The 16,872-nt window shown below is 41.1% G+C and overlaps 1 protein-coding gene across 1 annotated transcript in view; it reads right to left on the bottom strand.

Moving 5' to 3' along the window:
- Positions 1-8,585: 8,585 nt before the first annotated feature.
- The window catches only part of LOC124774926 (mannose-P-dolichol utilization defect 1 protein homolog), a 394,849-nt gene continuing 386,562 nt past the window's right edge, over positions 8,586-16,872 (bottom strand). Inside the window, exon 5 of the mRNA XM_047249607.1 lies at positions 8,586-13,155. Coding sequence (XP_047105563.1) covers positions 12,865-13,155 — 291 coding nt within the window. The 3' untranslated portion in view covers positions 8,586-12,864. The remainder of the gene's footprint in view (positions 13,156-16,872) is intronic.

Here is a 16,872-nt window from a genome sequence, read left to right as displayed (position 1 = left end):
CCGGCAAGTGACTTTCAGAAATGGGATAAATCTAGAGGGAAAGATGGATACTTAAGTGGAATAGAGAACGAAGCAACGTCAGATTCTTTTTCTTTATTTTTTTATTTTTTATTTTTTTAACGATATGATCGTTAGCTGTCTTTTGAAGACAGAGATGTGATTCAGTTTTCTGATAGCGTTAGGAGAATTATTCCAAAGTCGGATTCCTGCTACCGCAAAACATTTGGAAACGGCAGCTGTATGAGAAAGTGGAACAGAAACGATTTTATCTACAAGATGTACAACTTTGCTTCCGTCGTTTGCCTATAGGTGGCGACAACGGTAAGTAGCGGTCGAAAGAAACAGATCGCAGACGTCAGGCAGTTACCTTCGACCTTGGTCTACATAACCTCATTCAAACATTAGTCGATTTGTGTCTGCCTCATAAAGTTGTTCTTGATTGAAAACGTCAGTTTACGAGCCTAACTCTCCTCATTTGCGGGAGGTGTCTCCTTTATTTTCGACTGGAAAATATTGTTCCAGGATTACATTAGTTACCGTCTCCAGTTTCTTGGGAGGTTTCTGTTGACAGGCAACAGGAAACACTCTCCCAAAATATTCCCAACGGGGATGCCCTCTGTCCCACTATCAGCTCGACTGATACCTGGGTGAAAATACCCAGTTTACAATGGGTCAGACCTCGAACAGCCCCCTCTCCTTTCAGGAGTGTATGAAATGAAGGCCTACTGTCAGTTCTGTGTGGATGCTATCGTTACTTTCTCGCTAAGCCAGTATTTCGCATCATCGTTACAGCTGTGTTATTCTGCGAACCGAAGAGGATGTGCTTGGAGAGAAGTATGCATCTCTCGAACTGGATGGAGTTTTATCTTCAGCTGATGATTGATCAGAGCTCACACTAACGTTTTCCTGAGTTTCAGGATCAAATTCTTTGTCACGAGGTACAGGGCGAGTGGCAGAGCTTATAGTAAGGTTTTCAGTTCTTGTTTCTTTTCCTTCATGGTGACACCTTAGTCATGTCATATCCTCTCCACCAAATTGGGTATTTTAACGGCACCATCGCAGTACAAAATAATCGGTAATAAAATTCTTAAATAATCTACGAGTATCACAGTTACAAAAGAAGAGCGATATCCACAATTACATCGCTAGAATAAAAAAAATTGCCTTTATTATCAGTATTAAAGCTGCCAGTGGCTCACAAAGGAGTTCAATACAAAGCAACAAAAATTTCTAATCATTTGCCCAAAAATCATAAAACGTCTGACAAGTAGCAAAGCAAGTTTTAAATCTAACCCAAAACCGCTTCTCCTGGACTTCCATGGACTAAGTGCTATTTAAAAATTTGTGCTAGTGTAAAAAGAAAGAATTAGTTCTTAAGTATAGTGGCATGTGTACGAATAAAAAAAATAATGTCTTCGTTAATGTTAACACTAGACATGTATCATGTGTATACCTATAAACTGACTCATTCCACATCATTTCGACAGAATAATGGTTCACATGATTTATGGAACATGTAACTAACAAACTAAAGGGGGAACCGTACAGGTATGTTCTGTTGTTTCAAGGCTTCCTCAAAATAATTGGCTGCCCAGGCGGCATACGATGTCCCTTTCCATCCATCCACGCATTGAGGTTGGACGAGCACGTAGCACAGAAAACGTGTGGTGCCCGTTTCTTGTCCTGGACACATAACTTAGAGCCAAAGTCCAAGAAATTAGCCATTTTTTGTATATAGAAGGTGCAACTAAACTTTTCCTCGAATCACGTGTCACTTCACCGTAAATACGGCAGATAGGGTCTTCATTATTAACACATTTATGAGGCATCCATGTTTGTTCCTACTATTAGTAGACTGACAACTGGAAGTACATCGAACAAAATTCCTGATGAAAGGGCTTCGAGAAGTGTTAAAATACAGCTACTTTCGTATAAAAATTCTCACGAACTGAAGACCTCTGTCTAGCAAGAATTACATTCATTTCACAACGAACACCTGCAGAATATATGCAAATTACGATTTGCTCAGACCTCTACAGCGACTATAACGTGGAGGCCGAATTTAGTGAAATACGTATAATTACACTGACGTAAATTAAAAATATTATACTATGGTCACCTTGTCCGAACTCTGCCCTAGTATTTCCGCTCCTGCCGGACATAGTCTAAATTTCATCCTTATACGAGCTTATTTTCAGTACAGAAAAAAACAGCAGCAAGACGTCTATTGGGTGTGTGTGTGTGACGTTATTGGATCTTTTCAGGTGGAGGCTTTAGCACGGTAGACCCACGGTATGTGCACGTGCAGCTTATTACCATCTTGAAGACTATGAGAAAATGTCGAATCACTGGCATCAGCGACATATGAGCACCATATCCACAGATTGCCTTATAGTCAGTCGTGCGTACAATTTCTGCAGGAAGCGTGGTGACGAAATGGACACAGGACAACAGTATGCCAAGCATGTGCAGTTATTTCCAGGAGGACACCAAGAGAAGAACGTAGGCTTGTTCGACTCGTTCTGACGAATAGACGGAAGAAGTCTGGGCAGAGGTTATAAGCAGAGTGCTGTCACGAACCGTCGGGTACAGATTACTGGAAGCTGGGTTGACAAATCGAGTTTCAAAGCGTCAGTTACCCGCAGCATACAACAGATTTGGGTGGTTCACAGCCAGAGTCAGCTGGCAAATTCAGTGGAAATCTGTTGTGTTCTCTTTGTGACGGTCAGTACGATGCCCACGTGCCCGTAGATCATCTGGTGAAAAGTCCCAAGAAGCTGCCATTCTCAAGATTCATATCTGTCCATCTCCTGAAATCAAGGTCTGAGGAGCCACTGCATATGACAATACGACGGATTTCATAATCGTGAAATCAATATCGAGTGCTCGCCAGTACGTGACAAGAGTCGTAAAGCACATCCTTTAGGACCAGGCCAGCAAATGTAATATTCTATCACGATAACGAAAGACCCTACACTGCAGCTCACATCACAAACGCCTTGAAGAACGTACACTACAGCCATTAAAATTTCTACATCAAGAAGAAATGAAGATGACAAAACGGGTATTCATTGGACAAATATATTATACCAGAACTGACATGTGATTACATTTTCACGCAATTTGGGTGCATAGATACTGAGAAATCAGTATCCAGCACCACCACCTCTGGCCGTAAAAACGGACTTGATACGCCTGGGCATTGAGTCATTCAGAGCTTGATGGCGTGAACGGGTACAGCTGCCCATACAGCTTCAACACGATACCACAGTTCATCAAGAGTAGTGACTGGCGTATTGTGACGAGCCAGTTGCTCGGCCTCAATTGACCACACGTTTTCAATTGGTGAGAGATCTGGAGCTGGCCAGGGCAGCAGTCGAACATTTTCTGTATCCAGAAAGGCCCGTACAGAAGCTGCAACATGCGGTCGTGCATCATCCTACTGAAATGTAGGGTTTCGCAGGGATCGAATGAAGGGTAGAGCCACGGGTCGTAACACATCTGAAATGTAACGTCCACTGTTCAAAGTGCCGTCAATGCGAACAAGAGGTGACCAAGACGTGTAACCAATGGCACCCCATACCATCACGCCGGATGATACGCCAGTATGGCAATGACGTAAACACGCTTCCAATGTGCGTTCACCGCGATGTAGCCAAACACGGATGCGACCATCATGATGCTGTAAACAGAACCTGGATTCATCCGAAAAAATGACGTTTTGCCATTCGCGCACCCAGGTTCGTCGTTGAGTACACCATCGCAGCCGCTCCTGTCTGTCATGCAGCGTCAAGGGTAACCGCAGCCATGGTCTCCGAGCTGATAGTCCATGCTGCCGCAAACATCGTCGAACCGTTTGTGCTGATGGTTGTTGTCTTGCAAACGTCCCAATCTTTTGAATCAGGGATCGTGATTTGGCTGCACGATCCGTTACAGCCATGCGGATAAAATGCCTGTCATCTCGACTGCTAGTCATACGAGGCCGTTGGGATCAAGCACGGCGTTCCGTATTACCCTCCGGAACCCACCGATTCCATATTCTGCCAACAGTCATTGGATCTCGACCAACGCGAGCAGCAATGTCGCGATACGATAAACCGCAATCGCGATAGGCTACAATCCGACCTTCATCAAAGTCGGAAACGTGATGGTACGCATTTCTCCTCCTTACACGAGGCATAACAACAACGTTTGACCAGGCAACGCCGGTCAACTGCTTTTTGTGTATGAGAAATCGGTTGGAAACGTTCCTCATATCAGCACGCTGTCGGTGTCGCCACCTGCGCCAACCTGGTGTGAATGCTCTGAAACGATAATCATTTTCATATCACAGCATCTGCTTCCTGTCGGTTGAATTTCGCGTCAGTAGCACGTCATCTTCGTGGTGCAGCAATTTTAATGGCCAGTAGTGTATGTAAGTTGTCAGTAGCACGGTGTTCCCATTATTTTGTCCACGCCCTGTCTCCTAATATTCAGTACCCTCCTTCGTTAGATCTACCTTTAATTTACGCCTTCCGAGCTCAGGGGCGAAATGGAGCGTGCGGCGCGGCGGCCAGATGAAGACACGGGGAGAGTTAGGTGGGGCGCGTAGGTGTCCGGACAAATTGGTTCGGGCGCAAACGAGGCTGTCGGGGAAGTCCGGCGGGCGAGGCGAGCCGAAGCGAAGCGACTGCCAATCGGGCGAGAGAGCGCGCTAGCTTGTCACGCAGGCAGTGCGCGCCCGCGCCCGTAACAAGTATAAATAGACCTGTCCGCGGCGAAATCACAATTCAATTAGCGGCGCGGCTGAGTTGTGGTCGGGCCTCCCTAATGAAGTGCGCGCGCCAATTAGGGCTGGCCGGATCCGCTGCCCTCGCCTCGTGACGTATGCCGCGCGCCGCCGTAAATCCGATTTAAAACTCTGATATATCTATCGGCTGGTCCGCCACCAGCGCCCATCAATTCCGCAGCTGCGGAGTCACAATTACGCGAGAGAGATATTCGGCGCCCTCGCTAGCCTGAACAGAAATGAATAATGTCCAAAACTGCAGTTCGTCCGCTGTGGAAACATACGGCTCCACCACAACAGCCGGAGGCGCCAGGCTTAAATCATGTGGCGTGGAATGTTTCCACTACTAACGTAATGACAGATTCTAGTAGCAGTGTAGGATGAATTACTGCTGCATAAAGGCTATCATCGTTTACCATCCAAATCGAGTCTGATCTATAATTCTTCGAACTCTTCTACCCGAAATTTTGGGAGTGGGGGGACGGGGGGGGGCACTGGAATAGCATGGGGTGGTCGTCGTATTCTAGCGCATATTGTAGCCAGTCTACATTTTTCTCCTGTATCTTTATAGTAAGCGACCAGACATGTAGCTCATTGTTTAAGACAATATCAACGTTCTATGCCGCATACACACTCCACAAGCCACGGTACTGTGCATGCTGGAGAGTACGTTACCCCTTTTCTGTCCTATTCCATTACCGAACCAAGAGAGGGGAACATGTCTATACCATACTTTCGTAGAAGGGTCAGCCGATATATGTCGCGGGAGGTACACGAAGTTAAAATTACAGAGATTCCAGTTAACACGGAGGCATATCAACAACTACTCTTCTCGCACACCATTCGTCACTGGAACAGGAAATCAAGGAAATGACAGTGGTACACAAAGTACCCTCCGCTACACACTGTAAAGTGGCTTGTAGGGTATAGCTGTAGATGCATATGTACATCCCTCCATAAGCATTCTCATCTCTCTTATCTTATGCTCAAAAACAAACAAAAAAAAAAAACACGATAGTCGCAGCATATCGAAAGTATTCTTTGAATACATGTTCTCTACATTTACCTAACAAAATTTTCGCGAGAACTACGTCATCTTCCCAAGGATTCCCATTTACGCTTCTTTCCTGTTACACTTTCGTAAGGGCTATGTCGATCTGTTATGATCCTGGTACCGCATTCTGAATTTGTTTTATTCATGTTGTCATTCCAATTTGGTAAGGATTCCAGACACTGGGAAAGTGCTCTAGAATTAGTTGTACTAAGCAACATGTATGCCATTGCCCTTACAGATGCACTGCATTTTCCCAGAACTCGTCCAACTTTACATTTCTTCTCGTTGCTAATTTGTCTCACTAGTAAATGTATATCATTCATACTCACTTTAAACTTGCCACATATGCCAATGACTTTAATAATAATAATAATAATAATAATAATTTACTTACATCACTACCTAGCACATTGCTTTAGCACAACATCAAAAATAGCAGGTTAAAGAAATAGGGGACTTGAAAAGTATTCATTCGATAATTTCAGAAGCAAATGTATCATGTAATTAATTTAAGGACTATAATGGAAACACACTAAGAATTTTGATTATGTCGTAATTTGCACAATACAAGATCAAGGTATGCCCTCATCACTATCAGTATTTTATTAACCACTATGATTGTAATCTGCAGAGTATGCATATGTGAGTGTGTAAATGAAGGAAATGCTTTTTATTTTCTTTCAGTTATTTCCCTAATGTCTGGGAAGTCAGTATTTATATTTTTTGCAATGACATGTCTCTTTGCCCTCTCTGTTTTCCCTTACTTAATTTCCAAAGGGTTTGGCAGTTCTACCTGTGGACTCAAGAACCGTGTCGGAGTTGTTCTTGGCAGCAGGTACAATTACCCTGTGAATGTGTGCCTTTACGTGGCTCATAAGTTGTCTGCAGAAAGTCAGGCTGCCAACCTATCCAAGTGGACACTCTGATGCAAGTAACTGTAAAGTACTATCGCATCTTGTAATTTCTAGTTTTTGTTAACACTTTATTGTCCAAAATTTGTCAATTTTGGAAATAAATCTATATAGAACAGAAATGCTTCTACTTGTTTTTCTGACCTCCCACCCCCTCCGCAAACACACACTCCTCTGGATCTGTGCCTGGTGCTATTCATTATATAAAAAGAATATTCGTTAAAGCTTACAATAATTACATTCAACAGATTCTGTGCAATTTCGGTAGTGTCATGTCTCTTGGTTTACGTAAATACTTAATAGCTTCTGATTTCAGCAATTCTTCTCGAACTATGAAGTGGTTTTGCCTCTCAATATATTCAATGGTTAGTTTTGTAATACTTCTTACTAGCAAATTTATTTTGAATTTTGAAAGATGTTAACATTCTATATGACAGGCTATTAGTAACTCTGCCACTCTAAATGATACATCTCTAGTATAATCAATTATTTCTTGAAATATAATTGGATAGATGAAAAATCTACTCACTAAGGGGCAGCAGGAGAAAACACATATAGAGGATATTAAAGTCCACAAGCTCCTTCTTCTGGCCAAAGGACTGAAGGGAAAGTAAGAGGGATGAAGCGAAAAGAGTGGCGAGGTTTAAGAAATGGGGAGAGTTACGGAGAAGTTGCCAAAAACCTCAGGTCGTCCTCATCCTGTCCTGTTACGTCTCCTCTGACCCAGAGTTCTGAACTTTTCCGCAACTCTCCCCATTTTCTATACCTTGCTAATCTTTTTCCTTCACACCTCTTCCTTTACTGTGTACCTTTCTGCCACAAGAAGGGGTCACTGGTTCTGAAAGATTGCACATTTCCGTAACCTTTATACATGTTTTCTACTACTGTCACTTGATGAATAGATTTTTTTAATCTATCTAGTTATACTTTATTTTCAAACAATGATTATTTTTATTCAGTTACTTCTCGTGCTGTTCTGTGTAGTTGTTACCATAGGGTGACGTCTATAAAACTTGTAAACACAAATATCACTCCTCATATGATACAGTGGAAGAGAGAGTGACAGCATATTTTTTTTCTAAGATGAACACAGAATATTAAGAGTAGCCAATTACTTATATCCTTGGTGACATGTACAGGCAGTGAGCCATGTTCTAAGGCATGCTTCTGTGCCCAATTTGTCATCTCCAATGCCAGGAGACATAATCAATGACTATAAAGAGGTAATTTGTTAATTTTCAAATGCAGACTTGTTTAGCATGCCAAGATTGCTGAACTGTTTACATGTAATCATGCAATGGTCGACTTGTGGCGTAATCCACCTGCTAACCTAAGATAGCGAAGTTGTAGCGTGCTCTGTGGAGCATATTCAGCAGAAGTGTTGGTGTGTTTGCTTTATTTAACACTAAGGCCCTCAAGTTGTCTACCTTTACTCCTTCTTATTTTCTATTTCAGTTCTTTTTGTAATTTTTATTTTATTTCTATGGCCTCTCTGAACACGCTAGCATAGTAATTACAAGCACCTTGATAGAACACTGGTGTTGGAGAATCGAATTCGGTGACTACTCCCTGGCCCCGATGCATGATGTGTTATTGCCAATGATAACCACTGTTGTGTTCATTAGGCTGGATGTTGATGCTTTTTTTGGTATTTTCTTTACACATTCAGGTTCAAAGGTATTGTAAATCAATTACTTATAGTCTGACAAGGCAACATAAACTGATGATGTATCATTTTAAGTACTGTGCACAGGAGATAAAATTAATAGATCTGTCATTAGCAGACAATACAAAATTTAAGAAGAGAGACACGGTAGGAAGTTCAGGGAAGGGAAGGGAAACATTCACAATGTAAGTCAAAATAAACTTTTATTACCTGTGATTAAGTCACATTATAGCGAAATGACTCATCACAATCCATGACAAGAAAAATAAATATTCTAGCTTTTGAATGTGCATTTAGAATCTTTCTTAAAATATTTGATAGGCAGTTAGTAGCACTAATAAAGGCAACACATTCTCTGTATCTTCTACTGTCTGTAAAATACATTTAAATCAAAGTACACAGAATATAATTGATCAGTGGATTCTGAGAGTATAAAAATGGACAAAAACGTGAAAATATAATGTGATGTACTGTCAACAAATGAAAATTAAGCTCAACTGAAATGACTGATACCATTTCTGAAGTCGAAATGCCTACAAATTTAATGAAGTGCTACAGTAGTGATCTTAAAACTAAATCAACATTAAAATGGCAGTTTTGGAGCTTGAGAAACATAAGATGGAATTTATCACTATCCTCAGCTTATGGCATGGATGACATCTAAAATTGTATATGGGCCCAATGATATTATTATTCTGGCTTCATATGAATCACCATTTCAGAGCAGTGATGAATATAATGAATCACAACCTTCAGTTTTGAAAACACTGTGTTAACTTTTTAGCCAACTGACTGTAAGAGTGATGACAGTGAACTACATACAAAGAAACAGTTTCCAAGCCACAAATTAAATTATTTTACATCTCTCTGTTAAAATGAATTATTAAAGATAAAAAAATTCATTGCTATTCTATAAGAACTTTTAAATCAATTAAGTAACATTTTAGTCTGAAGAACTGTTGCTACTCCCTCAGAATAAAATGCTGCATGTGTGTGCACATTTTTTTTCATGAAAAACTAAATACAAAATATTTGACTATAATTACGGAATGATCTAATTATTATAAAATGAAGTAAGGTTAAACACCACAGTAAATTGAAGTGTTGCTCTATGATTATAAACTCTGTTAAGTACAGTTACTATTATTACATAATCACTGTCCTCATTTTTCTCATTTATCCATAAAAGTTAAATAGTAACTGAATCAAAACTATGTCCCTTATTGTGAGAAAATTAATGTAATGACAGAACAACATTACTAAATGGTGCCATAGCGCAAAGCTTTCCCACAATGATGTGAATGTTGTAGAAACTGTTGGTCCCTGACAGAAAGCACATAAAGTTTGCATACAGTGGCAGTCTCTAATAGGCATAGAAAAATTAAAATATCTTATTGACAATATTCAAATGAAATTCCCACTGAAGTGCTAAATGAAAATACTGAATCTTCAAAAATTATATAATTTCTAGGTACAAAAGGAACTGATTTATTACTCTTAACACGGTACATTCAGGTGCGCCAACTTTACAAAATGATAGGATGTAGAATATTGCTTTTATTGCTTTAGAAAACTTACTGTCAAGCTTACAGGGTATCTATTACAAAATACAATAGTACTTTAGCTTTTAAACATGAGGAAAGAGATGCTAGAATGAAGTCCCCTATAAATACAAGTAATTAGTACAAATAGAATGCATAACATTCCAAGGGAAACCTACAGTGCAGCTGAGACTGCAGAAGAAAAAATTCTATAACTAGTCAACCATTATGAGAATTCTGGTACTACTGTTTCCCACATAGACACAATGACAAAAAGAAACAATTAAATGATTCTTCAAAACAAGGTCACATTTCCCACAATGGTTTGGGTACTATGTAAAGGAGTGATGACGGACACAGGCAATGTCAAAACACTTGGGTTGTAAGTCTGCTCTGTATAATGTGTGAAGGTGTTCTGACATTTGTTCTTGATAAACAGCATAGATAAACTGAAAAATATTTATAGTTATGAGGCTGACAGAACAAAGAAGGGCAAGGCAAACTGAAGTTCACGTCAGGCAGGTGTGTCTCAGTGTAAAGGAGCAATATCATCAATAAACGAATGTGCAAGTTACATTTCCCATCCTGCATACAGCCATAATAATTATGAAATGACTCACATAACACATTTCCATTCTCTTCCTTGTTTAGGTTATGCCCAGGTGACCGAAAGGAAATGTCCGCCCCTCCCCTCCAAACTTCATGTGGACTGTAACTCATCAGTGAGAATATTTCCACATACGACTAACATAACAGTACCATGAAGGGTTGACCCATTTGAATATGTGCCATATACAAAATCCACAAACTGCAGCTGATTGAGGCGTATGACATGAGTGTAGACATGTTACTTGAGCAGTTGTGTAGTGTAGAAGACAGCATGTTGCGAGTTCATCAATTTTGAACAAGGGATGATAATCAATGCAAGATGTGTAGGTCGTATCACATCTAAGATTACACAAAAATCTGTGTTTTTGAGGTCCAAAATGCCTTCAATACTACGGAGACAACACACAAACCACTACACAGGACGAACACAAGTCACTGATGAACAGATATTATGCCACCACTGCAGAGCGATAGTGGGCAATCGACTGTCTGCTTTGTCAGATCATCATCGATTTGAACCCACATTCATCAGTAACTCATTTTTACCAGGGCTGTATGGAGATGAATGGACTGTGTGGGATCCGGCATTTAACAACCAACTCGTGTCCCAGGTCCATCAAATGACTTCTGGTCAGTCAGTGTATTTTCTGCTAACTAAGCAATGAAAAGTTATTCTCAAGCAGACATCCATGTGGCTGAGGCCGAGGATTGGAATTCTGTGTAAGAGAAAAGCGAAACAGTTCTGATATCAATCAAAATTTCAAGTTAGCCGAACTTCAAGCAGCATATCTACTGTTAGTCTTCCAAATGTCAAAAAGGAAAATGGGAAGAAATGATACACTATGGGAACTGGCAGTACTACAGTACATACAGAATTTTTCTCAACATTCAACCAAGTTGATAAAAAAAGGTTTGAAAAGCAGCAATATGGAATAATGTAATATGAAATGGGTCAACATCTACTAAATTATCAGTTCTCATGGCGAGCTCCACATAAGTTCCTGTTTCTTCTTTTTTTGTTTCGTTGTACTATTCAGATGATAACAATATAATTTATTATTATTGTGTCTATACATGTATTGTTTTATTCGAAATTAGATGGATCTTGAACTTTGAACTGATTTATTGGTCTGTACCAGCTTTCTACTTCCAATGTGACAGAACACAGTGATATTCATTATGTACCTCATGGAATGCCTACGAATTCAGTTTACACAAACTGCAATTAAACAAACAAAATGCCATAATAACCACAATAAAAATTATGCATTTAAAAAAAATTTAAACTCTTGAAAGTTGCTCATAGATAAATAAAATCTAAATGAACCAACCCACCGACATCCCTCGAATACTGGGAACTTATGATGATATGCAGTGTAGAGTGGAGGATACTGCTGATGTACAGTGAATGTGTTGAAGTACAGTCTGTCGACGAAACCAGTCTTGCGAACTGACAGTGCCTTGCACGCACGTGACACGTCAGGCGCCAGCGCCCAACGTGATGCATAAGCAACAGGCGTAAAAACGCGTGTAGTGTAACCCGTCGTCTCTGCCATTTCACTAATTGGCCGCTTGACTGTCATAACAACGTCTACCTTCGTTCGAGAAGAAAAATTTTCGGTAAAATAAAAATTTAGGAGTAACATGAATCAGAATTCAACATCTTCTTGACGATTTTAATGCCTCTGGCAAAGAGTTGCAAAAATCTCGTATTGTAATAAATACGTAACGAGTTCGGTTGAGATCTGTTAAACGAATGAGAATTGATTCGTGATAAAACAAGAGAAAACTACCTCTTCGACCAAGGTTTCGATTTCCTCGTTGAATCTTCGTTTTCAACCCAAAAAATTGCAACACACGTTCTACGTTTATAACTGTCGGTATTTTTAGTGTCCTTATACAAATGGGCGATGTTAAAGGAAGACTTCAGATATACTTAGGGAAAGTGGAGACTTGCACTGGAACATAGTTATACTGGGTACAATATCATGAGACTGTGACTTCATGGACTGTGTTCCAACCGAACGATGGGAAAATGCTTTGTATGTAGTGGAGATACGGAATTGCAATTATTTGCTAAAGGAAAAATTTTTGGGTACTGGAACCTTGTACAGGGCCGTTGTGAAATTAGTGACATTTCTTCTGTTCTTTTAAAAATAACTTTCTATACACCGCGACAGGTTGTTAACGGATTGTAGGACAAAAGGAATGCAACCCGTACGTAAGTGAGCCTGTTTGCTTTCAAGTAGAGTGCAGAGACGTGTCGAGTGAGCGCGGACTGTAGTCAACCGGATGTACTCCTGGGGAGGGACAGCTTACTCCTTCTTGGCGCGCTGTTTGCCAGAAGAGCGCTGCTCCTTGGCGGAGCCCTTCTTGCCCTTCGCCGGCGAGGATTTCGGGGATTTCCTGTTGTAATAGATCAGCTGTCCGAAGATCATGGCGTTGACGCTGAAGGCGCTCATGTAGGTCACCACCAGGATGATGTCGCCAGTCTCCTGGATGGAGGTGAAGATGCGCGCCAGTGAGCCGAAGAACAGCATGCAGCCGGTGGCGAATGACAGTTGGCCCGTGCCGCCGTTGCGGTAGTTCGCTATCACTTGCAGCATCTGCAAGCAAAGAGGGAATAAAATAAATACGGGCGTCTTTTCTCTCTCTCTTCCTCTATCTCTGACACACACACACACACACACAACACAACACACACACACACACACACACACACACACACACACACACACACACACACAAAGACCATAACCACTACTCACCGCGACACTGAATGCCGCGTGGTGACGATGCGCCTAACTGACGAGTTAAGGGAAGAGTACAGAGTGTTCGCAAATTTCCGTTACAAACTTCTAGGACGTAGAGGGAAGTGGGAACATAATATTCTGAGTAGGAATTCATGTCCGGAAACGTACAGTTTCCGTTCTACGTCAGTTTCAAAAAATGGTTCAAATGGCTCTGAGCACTGTGGGACTTAACTGCAGAGGTCATCAGTCCCCTAGAACTTAGAACTACTTAAACCTAACCAACCTAAGGACATCACAAACATCTATGCCCGAGGCAGGGTTCAAACCAGCGACCGTAGCGCGACAGTTTGAGTTCCGATGTTTAACTCATCCACTTATTCTCGAAGAATTGAATTATGCGTGACACAGTACAATTATTAGGTAAAAATTCGAAAGGAAACACATTTGTTTGCATTAATTCTTAAACATTACGTGCTTACATTATTCCAAAACAAAAAGAACCCAGCATACTGTATGTACAGAACATAATATTTAAGTGTTAATACAAATAAATGATCTAAACATAATGAAACATCCATTTATGTTTCGTTATGTTTCTTTTCGATTTATTACCTAGTAATTGTACTGTGTCACACCCCAGTTCAATTCCTCAAGCAGAAGTGGCCGAGTTGAACATCTGAACGGAATCCGTCGTAGAACGGAAACGGTACGTTCCCGAACGTGGGTTCCTATTGACAATATTATATACTCACTCTGCTCTACAAGTCCTAGAAGTTTGTAACGGGAATTTCCGAACACACTGTATAAACGGAACAGAGAGGAAGGAGAAACATTCGAGTGATAATACCGGCCGCAAATTAGGTAATCCACTGCCACAAACGTCTATAACAAAGGCCAGTTTGTTATGAACCGGCGCCTGGGAACCTACATCTGGGAAACGGTGAAGCTAGTCGGCTTTTCGAGAGTACGAGTAGGTGAAAATATGTTGGACGTCCAATCCTCGATACAGAACGTGGAGATCGGATGTTTGCCCGCACAGTAAAGCAGGACAGGCAGAGATCTGTGACAGATCTGACGACGTAGTTCAGTGATGTTGCAGGCTGAAGTCATTCGGAGTACAATGTTGAATATAGAGCTCCTTAGCAGATGAACTCTGCAGTTTCCCTGTTGACCCAGCGACTCGCCCAAATACGATAAAAGACGGCTCGATATCAAGAAGACTGGACCGTAGATCAATAGAAATGTTTCGCCTGGTAGGAAGAATAACGTTTCTTGTTACAGGCCATCAAGCTGACGAACGACTACTCGAAACATGTACTGCGTCAAGGGCGCAGGCCGTTGAGTGCTTTATTATGCTCTGAGTGACATTCACTTTGCCTTCAATGGGGCCTGTGACAATACTCGAAGGCACCAAGACAACTGCGGACCACGCGAATATTAGTGCGGCGCACCTGCATTTTTCCATGCCCCGAGGGCGATGGTATCTTCCAGCACCATAATTGTCCGTGTGAGAAGGCCATAAGTATTCTGAAGTGGTTTCAGAAGCATGATAGTGAGCTCACAAAGATGTGAGTTCACAGATCGTCGGGAACTGTGTCACTCGTGCGTAGACATTTGGTGCGACAGAACTCCGATAATTTTCTAAGGACTTGTGAAGTCCATGTCACGTACAGTCGTCACTATTTGCGTTACAAAGGTCTAACAACGCCATATTAAGCGATTGGCCGTACACTTTGGGTCTTCATCAATGGATATATAAAGGCCCTCCTTTACTCACTGCGTCCCGTTGAGGGGGGGGGGGGGGGGGGGGAAGAAGCTATTCTAGCAACGAAACTGATCCAGAAACAATATTTTATATTCATCTTAGTAAGATTTTAAGATTCATGATAGGACTGAGTCAAGAACATTGACGTTAATACTACTACTTCGTTGTCCGGAAAGGCTCAGAGTTCGTCGTTCTTATACAGGGGGTAACGGGTGATCAAAAAGTCAGTATAAATTTGAAAACTTAATAAACCACGGAATAATGTACATAGAGAGGTAAAAATTGACTGACATGCTTGGAATGACAAGGGGTTTTATTAGAACAAAAAAACCACCCCATATTGCTAGACGCGTGGAAGATCTCTTGCGCGCGTCGTTTGGTGATGATCGTGTGCTCAGCCGCCACTTTCGTCATGCTTCGGCTTCCAGGTCCCCAGACCTCAGTCCGTACGATTTTTGGCTATGAGGTTACCTTAAGTGGCCAGTGTATCATAATCGATCGACATCTCTAGGGATGCTGAAAGACAACATCCGACGCCAATGGCTCACCATAACTCCGGACATGCTTTACAGTGCTGTACACAACATTATTCCTCGACTACAGCTATTGTTGAGGCATGATGGTGGACATATTGAGCATTTCCTGTACAGAACATCATCTTTGCTTTGTCTTACTTTGTTATGCTAATTATTGCTATTCTGATCAGATGAAGCGCTATCTGTCGGACATTTTTTGAACGTTTGTATTTTTTTTTGTTCTAATAAAACCCCATGTCATCCCATGCATGTGTCTCAATTTGTACCTCTCTATCTACATTATTCCGTGATTTATTCAGTTTTCAAATTTTTACTGACTTTTTGATCACCCGGTACATAAAGTCCGGGAACACTTTCAATTATCTATTGCACAAAAACCAAACATTGTACATATATCATGTATATGTCATTTTGAAGAGACAACCTGAAAGGTTTTTTTTATGTATACCGCCACAGCGCAGTTCGGTAATTTGCCGATAGTCAGCGCTAGTCGCAAACATGGCCGAGTTCAGTTGTGGAGCGAGCTGTTTCATGAAATGGCCTCCCCGATCACCAGATCTCACTCCGTGTGGCTTTTTTCTGTGGGTCACATTAAAGATCGGGTGTATGTACCGCTTCTATCACGTGATGTAGCCACGTGATGTAGCAGAGCTCCGGGAGAGAATACGGCAACAACTGCCACAGTCGACGATGCCATGCTGGGACGGGTATGGCAAGAATTCGATTACCGTATTGACTTCTGCTGGGTCACTCATGGTCCACACATCGAATGCTTTTTTTAACTTGAAGATGAAAATATATATATAAAAGAAAAAAAACTTTCAGAGTTTCTCTTCAGAATGCAATATGTATGACATCTGTACAATGTTTAGTTCTAGTGCAATAAATAATTGAAAGTGTTCCCGGACTTTATGTACATCCTGTATTATGCAGGAATCACAATGACAGATGATTTGCATCTCCATTTTCATCTTCAAGTTAAAAAAAAAATCATCCTGATGACTGAACAAAAATTAAGACAGTTTTCTTTGTTTAACAGCTTTCTGAACCAGCCTCTTGTCCTTGTTTCCTTCATATCACGTAATGCAATTCCTTTTGCTCTCTTATTCCAATGACAATTAGTGCTCTATCTTTTAATGAAGTCGGTGTCGACGGGGCTTTCCTGTCAAGGAATAAAACAGGAAATATTTTTCCACTATTCTCGGAAAAATCATTTTCCTCCGATGTGTCAATAATGCGTCACAATTCAGTTGCGACACATATATGCTA

The sequence above is a fragment of the Schistocerca piceifrons genome, chromosome 2, assembly GCF_021461385.2.
Source record: "Schistocerca piceifrons isolate TAMUIC-IGC-003096 chromosome 2, iqSchPice1.1, whole genome shotgun sequence".
In the NCBI taxonomy this organism is placed as follows: Eukaryota; Metazoa; Arthropoda; class Insecta; order Orthoptera; family Acrididae; genus Schistocerca; species Schistocerca piceifrons.
The sequence above is the reverse complement of the archived record's forward strand: the minus strand, read 5'-3'. Positions and strand labels throughout refer to the sequence as shown.